Genomic DNA, 16,546 nt, shown 5'->3' with positions numbered 1-16,546 from the left:
AGGAATCATTGAATGGCCCCTCCATACTGTTAGGATTTATTCCCCATGATGCAGTCATGGGATTGTTTATATCACATGACGGTGTTGATTTAAGCCAGGATCTATCCACGTCTTGTGCCCCTCTTTGTGCCCCGACTGGGCCAGGCGAGAAGACTGGAACACCTTCAGCTTAATCAGGATAACTGGACTCAGGACTGTCTGTCATGAGGATCTTCACTAACTCAGAGGTCGAATAAAGCGCTGGCTATGTTAACTTGAAACAGTTCTTCTTTATTTTCTACAAGCTACATTATATACATAAATACACAGCCTGTGTGGCTAAGTTTCTTCCACACATCTTATCTACAGAACAAACCCTGTCTCTAACACACACACATCCAGTCTGACACAGAGAAGCTAAATAAGAGATCAAAGACTCAGTTCCCTCCCCCTTCTCTCAGACCACAAGTCATACGATTCTCACAAAGGGAGGGGGTGAAATCCTAACAGACGGTGTATGTTTTCATTCCACATTGTGGGAAGTGACGGATACAGGATGTTTGTATTACTGTGTTATGTGACGTGGGACTGTTGTCCTCTGTCCTTTCTCTTTCCTGTTTGATGCTGATAATAATAATAATAATAATAATAATAATAATAATAATAATAATAATAAATTTATTATTTGTACCCCGCTCATCTGGGGGGGGGGGAGTCCAGGCTTGGTTTCCAGACCCTTGATCATCTTGGTCACCCTCCTCTTCACACATTCCAGCTTGTCAACACCCTTCATAAATTGTGGTGCCCAGAATTGGACATAGGACTCCAGGTATGGTCTGACTAAGGCAGAATAGAGTGGGACTATCACTTCCCTTGATCTGGACACTAGATCTCTGTTGATGCAGCCTAGAATCGCATTCGCTTTTTGGGCTGCTGCATCACACTGTTGACTCATGTTAAGCTTGCAGTCTACTAAGACCCTTTGATCCTTTTCACGTGTACTGCTGATATGCCAAGTGTTTGCCGTTATTTGATTCTGTAATTGTATACTGCTTAATATATTTAAAATATTTCTAAGCGGTGTACATAAAAGCAATAACAGACAACGTAAACAAACTATTACAAAAATACAGTTACATGTAAAAATGTTGCAGTAATACAAAGTTACTAATATATATGTCAATACCAATTCACCTTTCTTCTGATACACCCTGCATCTTAGCCTTCGGGTTCTTATCACCCAGGGTCGAAACAAAGTCTTGTCTCACCTACAAAAGTCTTACCTTGAGAAAAGCTCCTGGAAAGAGCTCTTCATCACTCTAGTCTCTCATGCTAGACATGCTTTTTATTGGCAGGGCAAAGGTCGATGGTACTTCTTCCAACTGTCCGATTCAGCTGCCAATTCCAGGTGCAGCAGGTTTGTCGAATTTCCAAGGGCGTCCAAAGGATGGGAAAAGGGCCTCCCTCCACTCCCAGGGGCTTTGGCCTTTTTGGAGGCATGGCAAGGTCCTTAAAATACTTAGAACACAATCTTGTGGTACAGATTTGCATACCATTTGCCTATGCTGACCCCCCCCACACATTTTTTTTTAAATGTATTTTTATTAAAAAAATTCTTGATTTACAAAGTATGTGCAATGTCTCTCGTATTTTTTCCATGTATCATTTTTGTAAATCTGTTTCATTTGTTGAGACATTAGGAAGAAAAGGGGGTGGGGAGATGGGGTGGGGTGAGGATGTTTTTATTTTACTTAATATATGTGGGGTTTGGTGTCAGCATTGCTTGTGCAGGTTCTCTGTTGTTCGCTTGTGTTCCTTTGGTGGTGAGAGAAGTTGGGGTTGGCTTAGGGCAGTGCTGTCAAGTATCCCGTTTTCCCCGGGATTCTCCCTTATTTTAAGCAGTTTCCCGCTGCTCTCCCTTATTTTTTATTTCCCTTAAATTTCCCGTTTTTAATGGAAGCAGCTCCTCCCCTGCTGGCCAGGGACTGGGTGGGAAGACCTCGCCTACTTGGAGAGAAAAGCCTCAGCCCTCAAAGCAAGTGGGAGCCGTTTCCCGTGCTTACAGGGGGGTGTATTCCTCCCCCTGCATCAGCCCCTATCCGTTGCCGCCGAGCTCCTCAGCCGGCCAATAGGGTTAGCTGGTGGGCGGAGCCTGGCTGCCCTTGAGCAGCTGCTGCTTCCTGTCCTGTTTTGATGGGATCAGACAAGAAGACAATGGGGCTCCATCGCGCGGAGCACATGGCTGCCCTCCTCTTTGCTGGCTGCCCTCCTCTTTGCTCCGCTCTAAGCCCGAGGCCGCTTGGAGTTTACATTGATGCTCCGCCCACTTTTGCTTCTGACTCCGCCCACCACTGACATGTGACTGTCCCCAGGATAGGTGAGACTGCTGATCCCTCATTTTCAAATCCGAAACTTGACAGCTATGGCTTAGGGTGTTGTTGTTCATTTGCGGTTGGCTGTGGTGGTCTTTGTTTTCATGTATGAGTGGGCTGGGTGGGTGTTTTGGATCAGTTTAGCCATATTGATTTGTATGCTGTTGGTGGGTTTTTGTCATTATCTTGTTGGGCTGTGTATGTGATAAAGGGGAGCCATATCAGGGTGAAGGTGTCTTCTGCTATTTGTCCCCGTGCCAGTTTCAGCTTATTGGTTAATTTTTCTAGTAAGGCTGTTTCCCATACTATTTGGTACCATTGATTCATACTTACTCCTGACAGGTCTCTCCGGTGTCTGGTTATGATGTTTCTGGCTACTGAAAGTAGGTGGGTTATGAGTTCTTTGTGGTGTAAGTGGGCATTATTGTCTTGGAAGATGTTTAGTAGGGCCAATTCTGGGGTGATTTCTATTACTTGCTTGGTTATTTTATATATTTCTCGTATGGTTGTTGTCCAGAATAGTTGGATTTTGGGGCACTCCCACCACATGTGGAGGTATGTGCCTGTGGAGGTGCACCCTCTCCGGCATTTTGGTGAGGTTCCTGGGCGTATTAATGCTAATTTACTTGGTGTTGGGTACCACCTGTAGGTGAGTTTCAGAGTGAGTTCTTTTCTTTTCATTGATATGGATTTAAAGGGGGGTTTATTTTTTTATTTTTTTTATGAAGAATTTATTAGCATTTTCATAATACAACACACACCCAGACCCACACCTACAAATACAAAACAAATACAAATACATATATTGCCAGGATTCTTCTTCTTATTTGTACACCTAACAAAAAAAATTTCTATTTCCAAATCTTGACATTTGACTTCCCCTGCCTTTTCACCTTCGGTTTTAAATCCATATTTTACTTTCTTAACAGCTTTTCTCTAAAAAAAGGAATTTAACTTCAATTAAAAATAACACAATTATCTTAATCATCCTATTATATCATAAATCTTATCAAAATATTCTTATAAAATCTAAACTTATTTCTTCTGTCCTTTATCATGCTGCTTTTAAACTTAAGATCCAATATCCCCTTACTTATTCAAGATAAACTTATAACTAACAACCTTCACACTCCGATTTCAGGTACCATAACAGACCATTTAAATTTTACATTTAATACTTCACCCCACACCCCCTCTGTCCATTGTCTTTCTCTGTCTTTCGCCGGAACCAATCTTCCAGTTGACTTCTTTTCCCAAATGTCCACAGATCCAGGCAGCATTCACAACAAACCTTGCATCGAGCTTCAGGATACACATCACATCTCTTCTGGGCTCCTCCGCTTCTTTGTACCAAACTTCTTCTTCTTGTAGATATCTTAATTCTATGTCCCTTGCCCCCGAGCTCCCACCTCGGGGTCTGGATATTGCAAATTTTGCCGTTCCGGGACTGCCACCCCCAAAGAACGGTTCCTTTTCCCGGAGTCGCCCAGCCATTTCAGACCATCCTTCAAGCATCCCTTCTAACTCTTTGCCAAGGTTTTCTTCCATTGTGTAAAACTTTTGAAAAGCCTCCTCTGTGGAAAATTGATTTTTTTTATTTATAATCCCACTCAAGACTTGCAATTTCCGATTAAGCAGTTCCAGCCTCAAGACAGTAAGCATTTCTTCATCCGTTAGTCCAGAATTCAAAACAAGTTCAAACACAAAGTCCAGCATTTTGGGGGAGAGGGTGAGTGTCAAATTACAGTTCCTGTCTCTTCCTTCCTTTGTTTCAATTGTTTCCCACATCAGTCCAGATTTTCCATCGCCATTTTTTCTGAAGCCAGAGCATAAAGACCAAAACTTTAAATGGAGATATTTTCTGCCCACTTAATCCCCAGAGGGAAATCTCAGCAGTCTCAGTTTCCAAATTCCAAACACTTTGTATCCATTATTGTAGCAGCAGTCACTTAAACTGGTTATTTTCTTTCTCTCCCGAAGGGAGGAAGGCAGGCTCCCTTTCCTCTTCCCCCTGGATCGTTCCAAAGATATAAAAGCCAATCAAGTACTCACAACCACCGGGTTCTTTCAGATCATTAAAGACAGGTAGAACTTAGACGCTCATCACAGGATTTGTCGCCGCATTTACATCCCGGTTGGGGCATGTCCCCTATAGCCCGGCTCCGTCGTCCCTTCACCCCCACTCCCCCTTTACAGGGGGAGCGAGGGAAGGGTTCGGAGCCACAATGGGCACAGCCGGGGAGCCCAGGGTGCGGGACGCTCTTCCCGCACCCCACCGGAGCCCCGCTTTGCGGTAGCGGGGCTCCAACCCCCGGGATGGACTGGGCGCTTCGCAGCCGAAGCAGCCCACGACCACCCGCAATGGCGTCGCCGCCGGAAGTCATCTTAAAGGGGGGTTTAGACCACATTCTGGTCCATTGAGTGGGGTTAATCTCATGTCATCCTCCCATTGTTTTTTGATTGTGTCTAGGGAGTTCGTGGGATTTTGGAGTAGTATATTGTATATTGCGGATACCATCCCTCTGCCGTGTCCCTTCATTGTTAGGATGAGGTTTTCAAAGGTTGTCGGGGGCCTAGTTGCTGCTGATTTTACTACTGGATTGTTTAAGAAGGCATGTAATTGGTGATGTGTTAACCAGGGCATTTGGGTGTCTTCTAGTTTGTCTTGTATTTCTTGTGTTGACAAAGGTTTGTTGTTTTTATAGAAGTCTATTAAGCGATATAAGCCTTTGGTTTGCCAGGTTTTAATCTGGAGGTTTTGTGGTGGAATAATGGGTGGTATGCCAGGGGGATTAGTGGGGATGGGGTTGGGGATAGTTTGCCTATTACTGTTTTCCATGCTTTGAGCATGGTCTATGTGTACCTGTTAAGTGTTGTGGGGATTTTCCTTAGTTTGTTTGGGAGGAGGTGGTATGCTGTGGTGCAGGTATTTTCAATTGTGTCCCTCTCTAGGTGTGTCCATTGTCATCTTCTAGTATATATGGGATTATATGGCGTATTTGGTTGGCAATGTAGTATGTTTCTATGTTAGGGATTCCCCATCCTCCTTCTGAGGTGGGGAGGTGCAGGTATTTGGGGCTTATTCTTGGTTTTTTGTGTGAGAAGATAAAGGAGTGTAGTTTTCTCTACCATCTGTGGAGTTGGGTTTGGGGAATCCAGATTGGGAGGGTTTGGAATAGGTACGTTAGTTTTGGAAGTGTGATCATTTTGATCATGGCTATTTTGTCTGAGAGAGTGTAATTCATGTTGTTCCATCTCTTTAGGTCTGTGTTTATTTGTCACCACAGGGGCTTGTAGTTATGGAGGTATAATTTATTGAGGTTTCTGGTTATTTGTACTCCTGGGTATCTGAACTTGGTATGACAAAGTTTTATTTTGGTGATATTAGTGAGTTCTTTTTGGGTGTGGGGAGGGGTGTTGAAGCACATAGCTTCTGATTTTGCAAAATTTACTTGTAGGCCCGAGCACACAGACGTTTTTATGCAGTTCTGGTTACCTTAGCTACAAACCATAATGTATAGTTGGAAAAGACTCAGAAATAACAACAACAACAACAACAACAACAACGACCACTCCCCACATTAAATGGGGGGTGACGTTTGCGTGGTCGTGCGCAGCCCCCTGAATTCCTGGGTGACACCTGGTAGTTTGGCTGGCTGCGCCCTCCCCCAGAAGGGATACCTGGGGTCTCCGCCTGCCCAGTTAACTGTCCAATCCCGCCTGGGGGAGGCGTTGCCAAGCGATTGGCCAGGTAAGGGGAGGGACTACCCAGCCCACACAATAGAGTGTGTAGCTTACCTGAGAAGCAGCAGTCGGCTCCAGAGCTTCTCCCACCCTCCACACCCTCAATTAACACTTACTTTACAGGTTAACCTTTTTTCCACAGGCACACAGGCATGCAGGCGCTACTATGTCAAGGCCGCTGTTGAGGGGTCGGAAAGGAATTTCCCTGCATTGGCAGGTTTCGCCTTTCCCGTAGCAATTCGTCACAAATTTGGCAGTTTCAGGCCTTGGGCGGAATCCTTTAGTCATCTTCCTAAATGAGGGGGGGAGGGACGGTGACTCTCCAGTGTGGCGGCGATAACAGGGTTCCCTGTTAAAGGGGTATTGGGGGGAGGCATTGTCCATACGCCGAGAGGTCATTGCTCTCCCCCACCAGTGGCTGCAAACGGGGGGGGGGGGGCGGGCTCTCTGCTTGAACATATGTTCTCCAGAGCTAGCCCAATCCCCACACATTCTGGATAACCCTGAAGTTTCCCAGATCCCCGGCTGGGGGCTGGGAAGGATAAATGCCCAATGCCTGAGCCAAGGTCTGCCTACACCTGAATCTTAATACAGTTATGGCCAATTTTAATCCCATAGCACGTTGTTGTGTGTCATTATTCCGCTCGGGGGTCGCCCAGGGTTCAGGGGACTCCGCCTGTCCATGCAATAATTTTATTATTTATATCCTGCCGTTTGGCTGGGTTTCCTTGGGTTTCCCCAACCACTCTGGGCGGCTTACGGCATATATAAAAATAGTAAAACATCAAACATTAAAAACTTCCCTATCCAGGGCTGCCTTCAGATTCTCTTAAAAGTTATGTAGTTCTTTATCTCCTTGACATCTTATGGGAGGGTCTTCTGCCTGGAAAAGGGCAACCAGAAAGATTATGGGGATGGAGCGAGTCCCCCCATGAAGAAAAGATGTAGTGGGGTTTTTCAGAGAAAAGGTGTGCAAGACGTGACATGATGGAAGTTTATAAAATGACATGGAATAGAGAAGGGGGATAGAGAGATGTTTTCCTCCCTCTCTCATGACACTAGAATTTATGAACATCCAATGAAGTTGAATCTTGGACCCTTCGGGACAGGTAAAAGAAAGTCTTTCTTTATGCAACACCTACTCAAACTATGGAACTCATTCCGTCAGAAGGCAGGGATGGCCACCAACCTGGTTGGATTTAAAAGAAGATTAAACAAATTCATGGAAGAGAGGACTATTGATGGCTACTAGCCAGGAGGTCTATGAACTGCCTCCATAGTTGGAGGTAGCAATGTTTCTGAATATCAGTTGCTGGAAGTGACAGGGATGATGTTCTTGTGCTCAGGTCCTGCTTAGTTTTCCCTTTTGAGGCATCTGGTTGGCCAGTGTGAGAAGACAATGCTGGCCTGGATGGGCCCCCTTTGGCCTGATCCAGCAGGCTCTGTTTCCTGCTTGGCAGGGGGATGGACTGGATGGCCCTTGTGGTCTCTTCCAACTCTATGATGGGTTTTGGGAAGCAAGAGGTCTATTCCTGCCATACCAGAAGAGAAGAAGAAGAAGAAGAGTTTGGATTTGATATCCCGCTTTATCACTACCTGAAGGAGTCTCAAAGCGGCTAACATTCTCCTTTCCCTTCCTCCCCCACAACAAACACTCTGTGAGGTGAGTGGGGCTGAGAGATTTAAAAGAAGTGTGACTAGCCCAAGGTTACCCAGCAGCTGCATGTGGAGGAGCAGAGAAGCGAACCCGGTTCCTCAGATTACGAGTCTACTGCTCTTAAGCACTACACCACACTGGCTCCTGGAGATTGAACCTGGGGCCTTTTGCATGAAAACAGATGCAGTGCCTCGGAGTCAAGGCCCTTTGCTTCTGGACAGTTATGAAAAACACTGGTTGTAACCCAAAGCCTGCTCATCACCTATGTTTAGGCAATCTGCTCATCACAAGTTGGGGCAATCTGGTATGACTTCCACTAGACCGCAGGCACTGAAAGGGCTTGGGTGAAATGATAACATCTCAGACAAAGAAGCAGTGGGTGAAGAAGGCGGTGGTTGAAAAATAGTCAACAAGCATAAAAAGATGCATGCTTGGGCAATGAGATATTAATTTCACATATATCCTCATAGGGTCTGAACCGACAGTGACAGATCAGGAATGAGATCTTGGGGTCACTGTAGGCAGTTCCATGAAGATGTTGATTCAGGGTGTGGTGGCTGTGAAGGAGGCAAATTTCAAGCTAGGCACTATTACGAAATGAAAATAAAATTGATTCACTGTATTAAGAATACTGTGTACAGTTCTGGTGGCCTCATCTCATAAATGACATTGTTGATAATGCCTTAGATAAACCTTTTTTCATTCAGGTTCCAGCCAGCCATTCAAGGAAAGGAGTTAGATTTTTTTTTGGGGGGGGGGGGGAGGACAGCCAAAATTGTTCAGCGTTTTTAGAGGATCCGCCAAAGTTGTTGAATTTTCATAGGGAACACATGGGTAAAAATAGGGGTTGGCTATATGCCAATGAGCATGCATCCTGTTTTGATTTCAAAGCCTTCACACACCTTCCCGACAATGTTGATTCATCCCACACTTTGCAATGCATTTCCCAGTTGCTTTCCAAACTGCAAAAAGGACCACTCCCTCTTTTTAAAGTGGATTTGGTACTTTAATCCACTTCATTTGCACAGACTTAAAGTTCTGACTCTGTCCTCCATAATACTGAGATGCTGCAGGCATCTTGAGTCTCTAATCTTTCTAATCTTCCTTCCTCATTCATGGACAGGGAGGGAGAGTCCCATGGGGGCATGTAACTTTCTAGCAGCATTGCCCAGAGAAATGCTTGTGCAAGTCGAAATTCCCCTGAATTACAGGTTTTTATTCTTTCTGCTTGCACTTTTACAGAAAAAATAGTCTATTTCTGTGCGGGGGGTGAGGGGGAGGCTCCTTGGATTTATGGGCAGTGCTTGGGATGCCCATCCTCTTCTTTGCAGAACCAAAGTACCAGGAGCTGCAAAGTCAACGAGGGTCGTCAGCTCCCAAATGGACCTCTTTGGAGTGTTGCCCTTCTTATTGGTCTCCTGCATCACCTTCCTGCTTATTCTAATCCTGAAGAGAGATGCCACAAAGGGCAAATTGCCCCCGGGTCCCACCCCATTGCCTTTGCTGGGCAACTTGCTACAGTTGAATATTCGGGACATCGTCAAGTCTTTTAAGAAGGTGAGTGTGGGTCTCTGCTGCGTAGCGTTTTTTTGGGGGGGGGGGGAGAGACATGGGGGCCATGTCCCAAGGATCACAATTTTGAGGGGGTGCGAACCATATGACCCCATGCAGGGATCCCCGTCCTGAGGCATGGTTGATTGATTGAATGTTTTATCTCTTGGCAGCTCCACGAGTGGTATGGTCCAGTCTTCACTGTCTACATGGGCTCCCGGCCAATTGTGGTGCTGTGCGGTTATCAAGTCATCAAGGAAGCACTTGTAGATAATGCAGAAACATTTGGAGGAAGGGGACGAATACAGGCCTTGGATGAAACCTTTTCGAAATACGGTGGGAGAAATTTGGCTTGCAATGTTAGAGGAAGACTTTTAATTAATTAATTAACCAATCTGTATACCACCCTAGACCCCTAAACCTCAGGGTAGTTCAGGAAGGGTTGTGGTGGAGTATCTGCTTTTGCATGCAGAATGTCCCAGCTGCAGTCTTTGGCATTTGCTCGAGACCCTGGAGAGCAGTTGCCAGTCAGTTTGCTGAGTTAGATGGACCAAAGGGTCTCTAGCCGGTGGAAGGCATTCCTGCATTGCAGGGGGCTGGACTAGAAGACCAGGGGGATCCCTTCCAATTCTATGTATCTAAGGCAGATTCCTATGTTCCTTTTCTTCCTATTATCCCTTTCTGGCTTTGTGAATGTGCCGGGAATGATGGGAGACAAGGGTGAGGCTTAAAAAATCACGAGCAGTCCAACGAGAGCTGCAGGCATGAATTTGTCTTGTTCGGTTGTGCCATCTCCAGGGATAGCACTACAGGACTTGGTTTACTCTGGATAACAGATATCAACTAGCTGAGAAAGGTTAGTGCTACAGTGCCTTGAAGTGAAGGCGATCATCTGCCCTGTTCTCCATCAGCATGAGGGGAAGGCAGAGCCTCGCAATCGGCTGCCTTGTTTTCCTTCAGCGTGAGGCAATCAAGATCAGCAGCGTTATTGGTATATTGCTGCACATTGCCAGGTCAAAATGATTATTTCAGTGTGATTTCAAAACTGATTCTGGCCAATATATTGAAAAATTGCACAGCGCCAAAACAGTCCATAATATTTCTTATGATACCATGCCAAAATGGCATTAAATTAGTTTGGGGGGAGGCAAGGGATGGAGCCGCAGTCTCCCTGGGTACGTTCCGTGGACCTCCAGTGGTCCCAGAACTCCGAATTGGGAGCCACTGTTCTATGAGATTCATTCTATTAACAACTGCACACAAACAATGTATGTTGGCCGCAAAGAGACACTTTCATAGCAGGCAGCAAATTCTCTGACCTTGTAGCTCAGAAGTGGAGAACCCTTTTCAGCCTGAAAACTGCATTCCCCCATAGGGGGAACTTTTCAAGGATGATCATGACACTGGTGGATGGAGCTGCAGCTGGCGGGGGGGGGGGGGAACAAGAGAAAAAGGTTTCCAAGGCCAAAAGTCTCCCAAAACTTTCCATTCTTAATCTACCCCCAATTCACTTTCATCTCCTTTATTTCTCTTATTTTACTGCTCCGCTACACCTTTCATTCTCTCATTTTACTCTTCTGCTCTTTTCCATGTTGCCTTCTCTGATCTGTGGTGCGTCTCTCCATTTCCAGGAATGGTTGAAACCAACGGGGAACGGTGGAGGCAGCTCCGTCGCTTCTCCCTCATAACACTGAAGAACTTTGGGATGGGGAAGAGATCCATTGAGGAGCGGATCCAGGAGGAGGCCCAGTTCCTGGTGCAAGTGCTGCGGAAAACGGAAGGTGAATGTTCTTGCCGCTCATCTATGCTTTCCCTCAACAGGGTGAAAAGGTTTAATATTGCCACAGTGGCCAAGAGAAGGATTGCTCTTTTTTGTAAGAAAACAAAATGGAATTTTGCTCAGATTTGTTGAATTTCCCACATACAACATGTTTGCCTTTTGATTCTTTTTCTGAATCTGGGCTGGCACTCATAATCCTTCCATCATCTTCTGTGTTCCTTTGGAGATTTGAGACACAGTGGAGACCGTTGTAGCTTTAAGGAAGTCCAGATCTTGCAGCTTGATCCTTTTAAGAGGGGCCTGCCCAAATGGATCCCAGTCTTCCTTCTTCCTTCTTCTTCTCCTCAGCATCTCTTGCTGAAGTCTCCCTTGTCCTGTCACCTCACACCCAGTTACCCTGCCCACTGCCCATACCCCCCCCCAGTCTCTGTTCACACCTCAAGGCAAGGGGTGGGGAGGCAGTTCTCTTGCATTGCTAATAGCTCTCAATGGCCCTGTATTATTTCTTAAGGGCCTGGCTTGGCCAGGTCAATTTGCATAGGTTAGCCCTGGAATCCCTCTGCAGCTTGTACTTCTCCCTTCATATCCCAAATAATCAATATCCTACCATTTAATAATTTCTAGGGTTTAGAAATCTATAACAGCATTTATTTGCAAGCTGCTCATTTCTGTGGGATAAATGGTTGAGAGGTTTGCCAAGGCTTTTTTTTTTTTTTGCAAAGCTACTAGCACAAATTACAGAGGAAGGAAAGGAAAACATTACCAGTCCAAGACATTTCGATGCATGAGTAAAAGACCAAGATGGTGCCCCACCCTTTTCACATACAGAAATCAACCAGACTGGCCATTGACTCTTACTTTAAGACTAGTCACTATGACCATGATGCTTGAAACAACAATAAACTAAGGTGTTTCAAGGCTAGCCACAAGATCATTTTCTCCAATACATTTGAAGGATACCAGGGTAAGGTAAGCCTGGCAGAAAAGCTTACTCTATGGTCTTAACCCCTTCATGTGTTAATTAGACTTATTCATGTTGGTTATATGAGGCTGGTTATCTCACAACCTTGTTATGTACTGTACTGGACTGATGCAGATATCTGAACAGCCCACTCTGCAGCAGCCATTTTCCAGCAGAAACCATGCAGGGTCGGAGGGAGGGAGAGTGATCAGATAAATCAGAGAGTAGTAAGGATTGGACAAATCCGCTTTTGCTTTCTCTCTCTTTTTCTGGTTAGCTGCAGCCATTTCAAGAAGAAACTATGGAGGGGTGGGGGCCAGAGACATCAGACAAGTCACAGATCAGAAATGATCACATAGGAAAGAATGGAATTTTTCAGCACATTATGTGAACATTCGCTTAAGGAACTATTTCTGGGGAATACCTTGGGTTTGGAAAGCGGGATATGCATGTACTAAATATTGTCTCTGAATGGTTTTATGAAAAGTTAAGTAAAAAGGAGGCTGGCACTGTCTGCAGCATGCAAAACTAGATATGGCAGACACAGGCCTCAGAAGCTACCCAGTAAATACACACTCCAGCTGTACCCCTTTCCCCCTCCACAGGGCACCCATTTGATCCAACCACTCACCTCCGTCATGCTATCTCTAACGTTATCTGCTCTATTGTTTTTGGCAACCGGTTTGAATATGAGGACAAAGACTTCATCTTTTTACTTGACACGATGAAGAAAGTCACATCAGCTCTGTTGTCCACCTGGGTACAGGTAAGGAAGTGGTGGGAGGGCGTGCAAGTCCTAAAAACGGTCTCTTGGATGTCACAGGCTGCTTCCTGTATAACTACAGGAAGTAAAGAAGAGTGTGAGCTGGTCAATGCCCTCAGCTGCCTCTGCCTATATTTTTTGAAAGCTTAATTGCTCATTTTGCTTCTGGAGGACGGGACATAGTTCAGGAGCTGAATATTAAGGTCCAGACCAGGGGATGCATGTCAATAAGGAAGGGTAGGTCTTGATGGGTCGGATGTCCTTTTTCTTCACAGATCTGCAATTTTTTCCCAAGTTTAATGCGGATCCTGCCTGGGCCTCAGCAAAAATTGCCCAGGTACGTGAATATGTTAACAAACTTCATCTCTCAGAGGGTCAAGATGCACCAGGAGTCCTTTGATCCAAATTGCCCTCGGGACTTCATTGACTGCTTCCTGGCCAAAATGGAGCAGGTAGGAGTATTTTGGATTTGTATGCTAATACTATTGTTTTCTGACATTGTTGTGTCTTCCTCTTCTCCCCTGTCACTTGAGGACCTTTGTGGTCCCTTCCAACCTTACAATTCCATGATTCCCTGGGATCTGCCAAGCTCTCCCTAGCTCTCATTTCTTTTGTAGAAGACACAACTGGGGAACCAGCAGAACATCCTATATATGCCCCCAAACACCTGCCATCGCTCTTTGAATTAACACCTTCCCTGCTCAATGGCTAGGTTCTACCTGCACGGTTGTCCACTTGCTGTAGTTTCACCTGGTTCCTGGGCTTGTGAGCTTCCCATTGGCATCTGGTTGGTCATTGTGAGAACAGGATGCTGGACAAGATGGGCCAGCAGGATGCTGCTTCTCATACCTCAGTAACTCAGCATTATTTTTTACCAGTCTATCCTGTGATACTTTGAATCAGATTGGAAAGGAAATCTTGCCCGTCAGCCTTCCATAAAAACTTTCTGTATATGTACTAATTAGCCCCAGGTTTGATAACACTGCTCCTCCTCTTCTTCTTCTTCTTCTTCTTCTTCTTCTTCTTCTTCTTCTTCTTCTTCTTCTTCTTCTTCTTCTTCCTCTTCTTCTTCCGGTGTCAGGAGAAAACAAACCCAGCTTCAGAATTCATTCATGAAAACTTGGTTGCTACAGTTCTCAGCCTATTCATTGCAGGGACAGATACAACTAGCAACACCATCATACAGGGGCTTCTTGTCCTCCTGCGATACCCAGAAATGGAAGGTAAAAAAACCAAGGTCAAATCTGTCTCGGCCACTCTTGTTTCCTGTCTGTTTGGATGGCTGATGGGTTCTTCTCTTGCTAAATAAACCAGGACTCTCTTTTTCCAGCTCTAACTCATAGGATCTTCTCACTTCAACTGGGTCAGAACGCCTGTTCCTTCCTATGATCACACTGGGACTTATAGGAACCAACTTGAAGAAAATATTGGAGGAGGGCAACCAGTGTTTTTATTCCAGGGCGAACTCACAGGAACTCAGAGAGCCAGTGTGGTGTAGTGGTTAAGAGCGGTAGACTCGTTATCTGGGGAACCGGGTTCGCGTCTCCACTCCTCCACATGCAGCTGCTGGGTGACCTTGGGCTAGTCACACTTCTCTGAAGTCTCTCAGCCCCACTCACCTCACAGAGTGTTTGTTGTGGGGGAGGAAGGGAAAGGAGATTGTTAGCCGCTTTGAGACTCCTTCGGGTAGTGAAAAGCGGGATATCAAATCCAAACTCTTCTTCTTCTTCTTCTCAGTTCTGGCACTTCTCAGGTGGCCACCATTGCCATTCTAAGAGAACATGGTGCGTTCCAGGACCTGTTTTTCTATAAAAATGGCACTGAGGGCAACACTCCACTCCTCTACTTCCCCTGCCTCCACACTGTTGCAGAGCACACCTTCCTTTGCCATGTGCAACTGTCTGTAGGCCTCTCCTGCTCCCTGACTACATGCAAGAATGGTCCTTTCCATCTCCTTCTACATTCTTCTGTTAACTGGAGAAGCCAGAGAACAAACCTTCTACATGCAATGCAGGAGGTCCTATTTGCTCATACTTTCTATGCTGCCTCGATATTAAATAGGTGTAGGGTTTTAAAAACCTCTAAACTACTGAGCCATGGTTCCTCCTCCTATAACTATATCTAACAATTCCTAAAGGCCTGTTAGTTCTAATCCCACAGTATTGTTTATAGCAAACATGCAAGAGGAGATTGAGCGGGTCATTGGGAGGAACCGCAGTCCCTCCTATGAGGACCGGATTCAGATGCCCTACACGGAGGCCTTCATCAATGAGATTCATCGGTTTCTAGACCTCTCCGCAGTGGCACCTCCTCGTTTAGTCACCCAGGAAGCACATTTCCGAGGGTTCACCATTCCTAAGGTAAAGTGAGCCGTGTGGCTAACAGAAATATTAGTTCAGATTTACGCCTGCAGCTTAGGGCAAGGTCATTATGGTGAGAACTGTTCCTACACATTCACAGCTTCTGTGCTGGAGAATGAGAGATTGTTTCGTTTATACTCAACTCTCGAACTAGAGAGGTGGAATCCTGCAGCTATCCAGGGCAAGGGCTGCAACATTTTAACTGAACCTCTATCAGGGCTCCAATAGAAGCTTGTTTCCCTGTATAGTTCTGTAACTGTTAAAGTTTTTGACCGGTTTCAAAGTACGAAGGTACCACTGTATGTCCCTGGCTCCTGCCAAGCCATCAGACTCTTCCCAGGCCACATGTAGTGATTCAAATAAATTAAATGATTACCTGTGGAAGGCACCATCTCCTAATCAGCAGAGAATTGTCCAGTCCTAAAGGGATTTGAATTAGTGATAAAGGCAGGCTAAAGAGGAAATATCTGAACTGGGTCGCTTGCAGTAACCGTTGCCTCCAGTGTCTCTGCCTTTCCTCTACAGGGCACCACTGTTATTCCTTTGCTGTCATCCATCATGAAGAGCTCCCAGTACTACGAGACACCCAGGAAGTTCAATCCTGGCCACTTCCTGAATGAAAACGGGGCCTTAAAGAAGGTGGATGCTTTTCTGCCATTCTCAGCAGGTGATGGACCTCTGTTTTATGCGTCCAGAATGGAGAGAGGGGGCGAATGGGAGGGCTGGCTTGGCTTAACTTAACGTTAGGGGGAATCTAAGGATCTGTAGTTTGAAAGAGAGGGGGATGCAAAAGAAGAGCAAAAAATGTTGGATTGTATGGCCTGGGAAATATTGGGTTAGGACTCACCGTGTATATATAAATGGAACTCCTGTTTCTTTCTTTTCCAGGAAAAAGAGCGTGCCCTGGTGAAAGTTTGGCCCGTATGGAGATCTTCGTATTCCTCACAACGCTGTTGCAAAACTTCCATCTGAAAACGCTTGAGCAGCGGGAAGAAATAGACATTGCACCAGAAGTGGAAAGTAATGGATATGCTCCACGGCGTTATCAACTTTGCGTGGTTCCACGGTGAATGGTCCTTGACACAAGAGAGCTGAGATGTCTGAGGGACTTGGGTGCCTCTCCCTTGTGTGTGTCTCTTCTTAATCTGAACTCCTTCTTTCTCTCTGATTTGTTGATAATATTGACACAATGAAGGTCTGAATAACTGCTTTGAAAATCTCTACGACTATATTGCCTTATGCATAGATCTCAATATAAAAAGAATCTGCCCATTCTGAATTTCTTCTGTTTCTGATTGTTCTCATGGTAGAAAAAGGTAAGTGAATTATTACCCAGGAGAAGAAAGCAAAGATCTTGAAACTGAAGGTGAACTTCATAA

At 45.4% G+C, this 16,546-nt stretch overlaps 1 protein-coding gene across 1 annotated transcript; it reads left to right on the top strand.

Moving 5' to 3' along the window:
• The first annotated feature begins 9,095 nt into the window (after positions 1 to 9,095).
• Positions 9,096 to 16,268, top strand: LOC117051855 (cytochrome P450 2H2-like). Its single transcript, XM_033158552.1, has 9 exons — positions 9,096 to 9,309; positions 9,477 to 9,639; positions 10,935 to 11,084; positions 12,650 to 12,810; positions 13,083 to 13,259; positions 13,889 to 14,030; positions 14,980 to 15,167; positions 15,693 to 15,834; positions 16,056 to 16,268. Exons 1-9 carry the CDS (start codon positions 9,133 to 9,135, stop codon positions 16,235 to 16,237), a joined length of 1,482 nt encoding a protein of 493 aa, XP_033014443.1. The 5' UTR covers positions 9,096 to 9,132; the 3' UTR covers positions 16,238 to 16,268.
• The last annotated feature ends 278 nt before the right edge of the window (positions 16,269 to 16,546 follow it).

Source organism: Lacerta agilis, chromosome 8, assembly GCF_009819535.1.
Source record: "Lacerta agilis isolate rLacAgi1 chromosome 8, rLacAgi1.pri, whole genome shotgun sequence".
In the NCBI taxonomy this organism is placed as follows: domain Eukaryota; kingdom Metazoa; phylum Chordata; class Lepidosauria; order Squamata; family Lacertidae; genus Lacerta; species Lacerta agilis.
The sequence above is the reverse complement of the archived record's forward strand: the minus strand, read 5'-3'. Positions and strand labels throughout refer to the sequence as shown.

Bases quoted from the DNA above. Each gene is read 5' to 3' on its own strand.
- LOC117051855 (XM_033158552.1), top strand. From the start codon at position 9,133: ATGGACCTCTTTGGAGTGTTGCCCTTCTTATTGGTCTCCTGCATCACC. The intron at 11,085-12,649 runs GTGAATGTTCTT...CCCCCTCCACAG, and splicing joins AGTGCTGCGGAAAACGGAAG to GGCACCCATTTGATCCAACC. The intron at 12,811-13,082 runs GTAAGGAAGTGG...TTTTCTTCACAG, and splicing joins TGTTGTCCACCTGGGTACAG to ATCTGCAATTTTTTCCCAAG.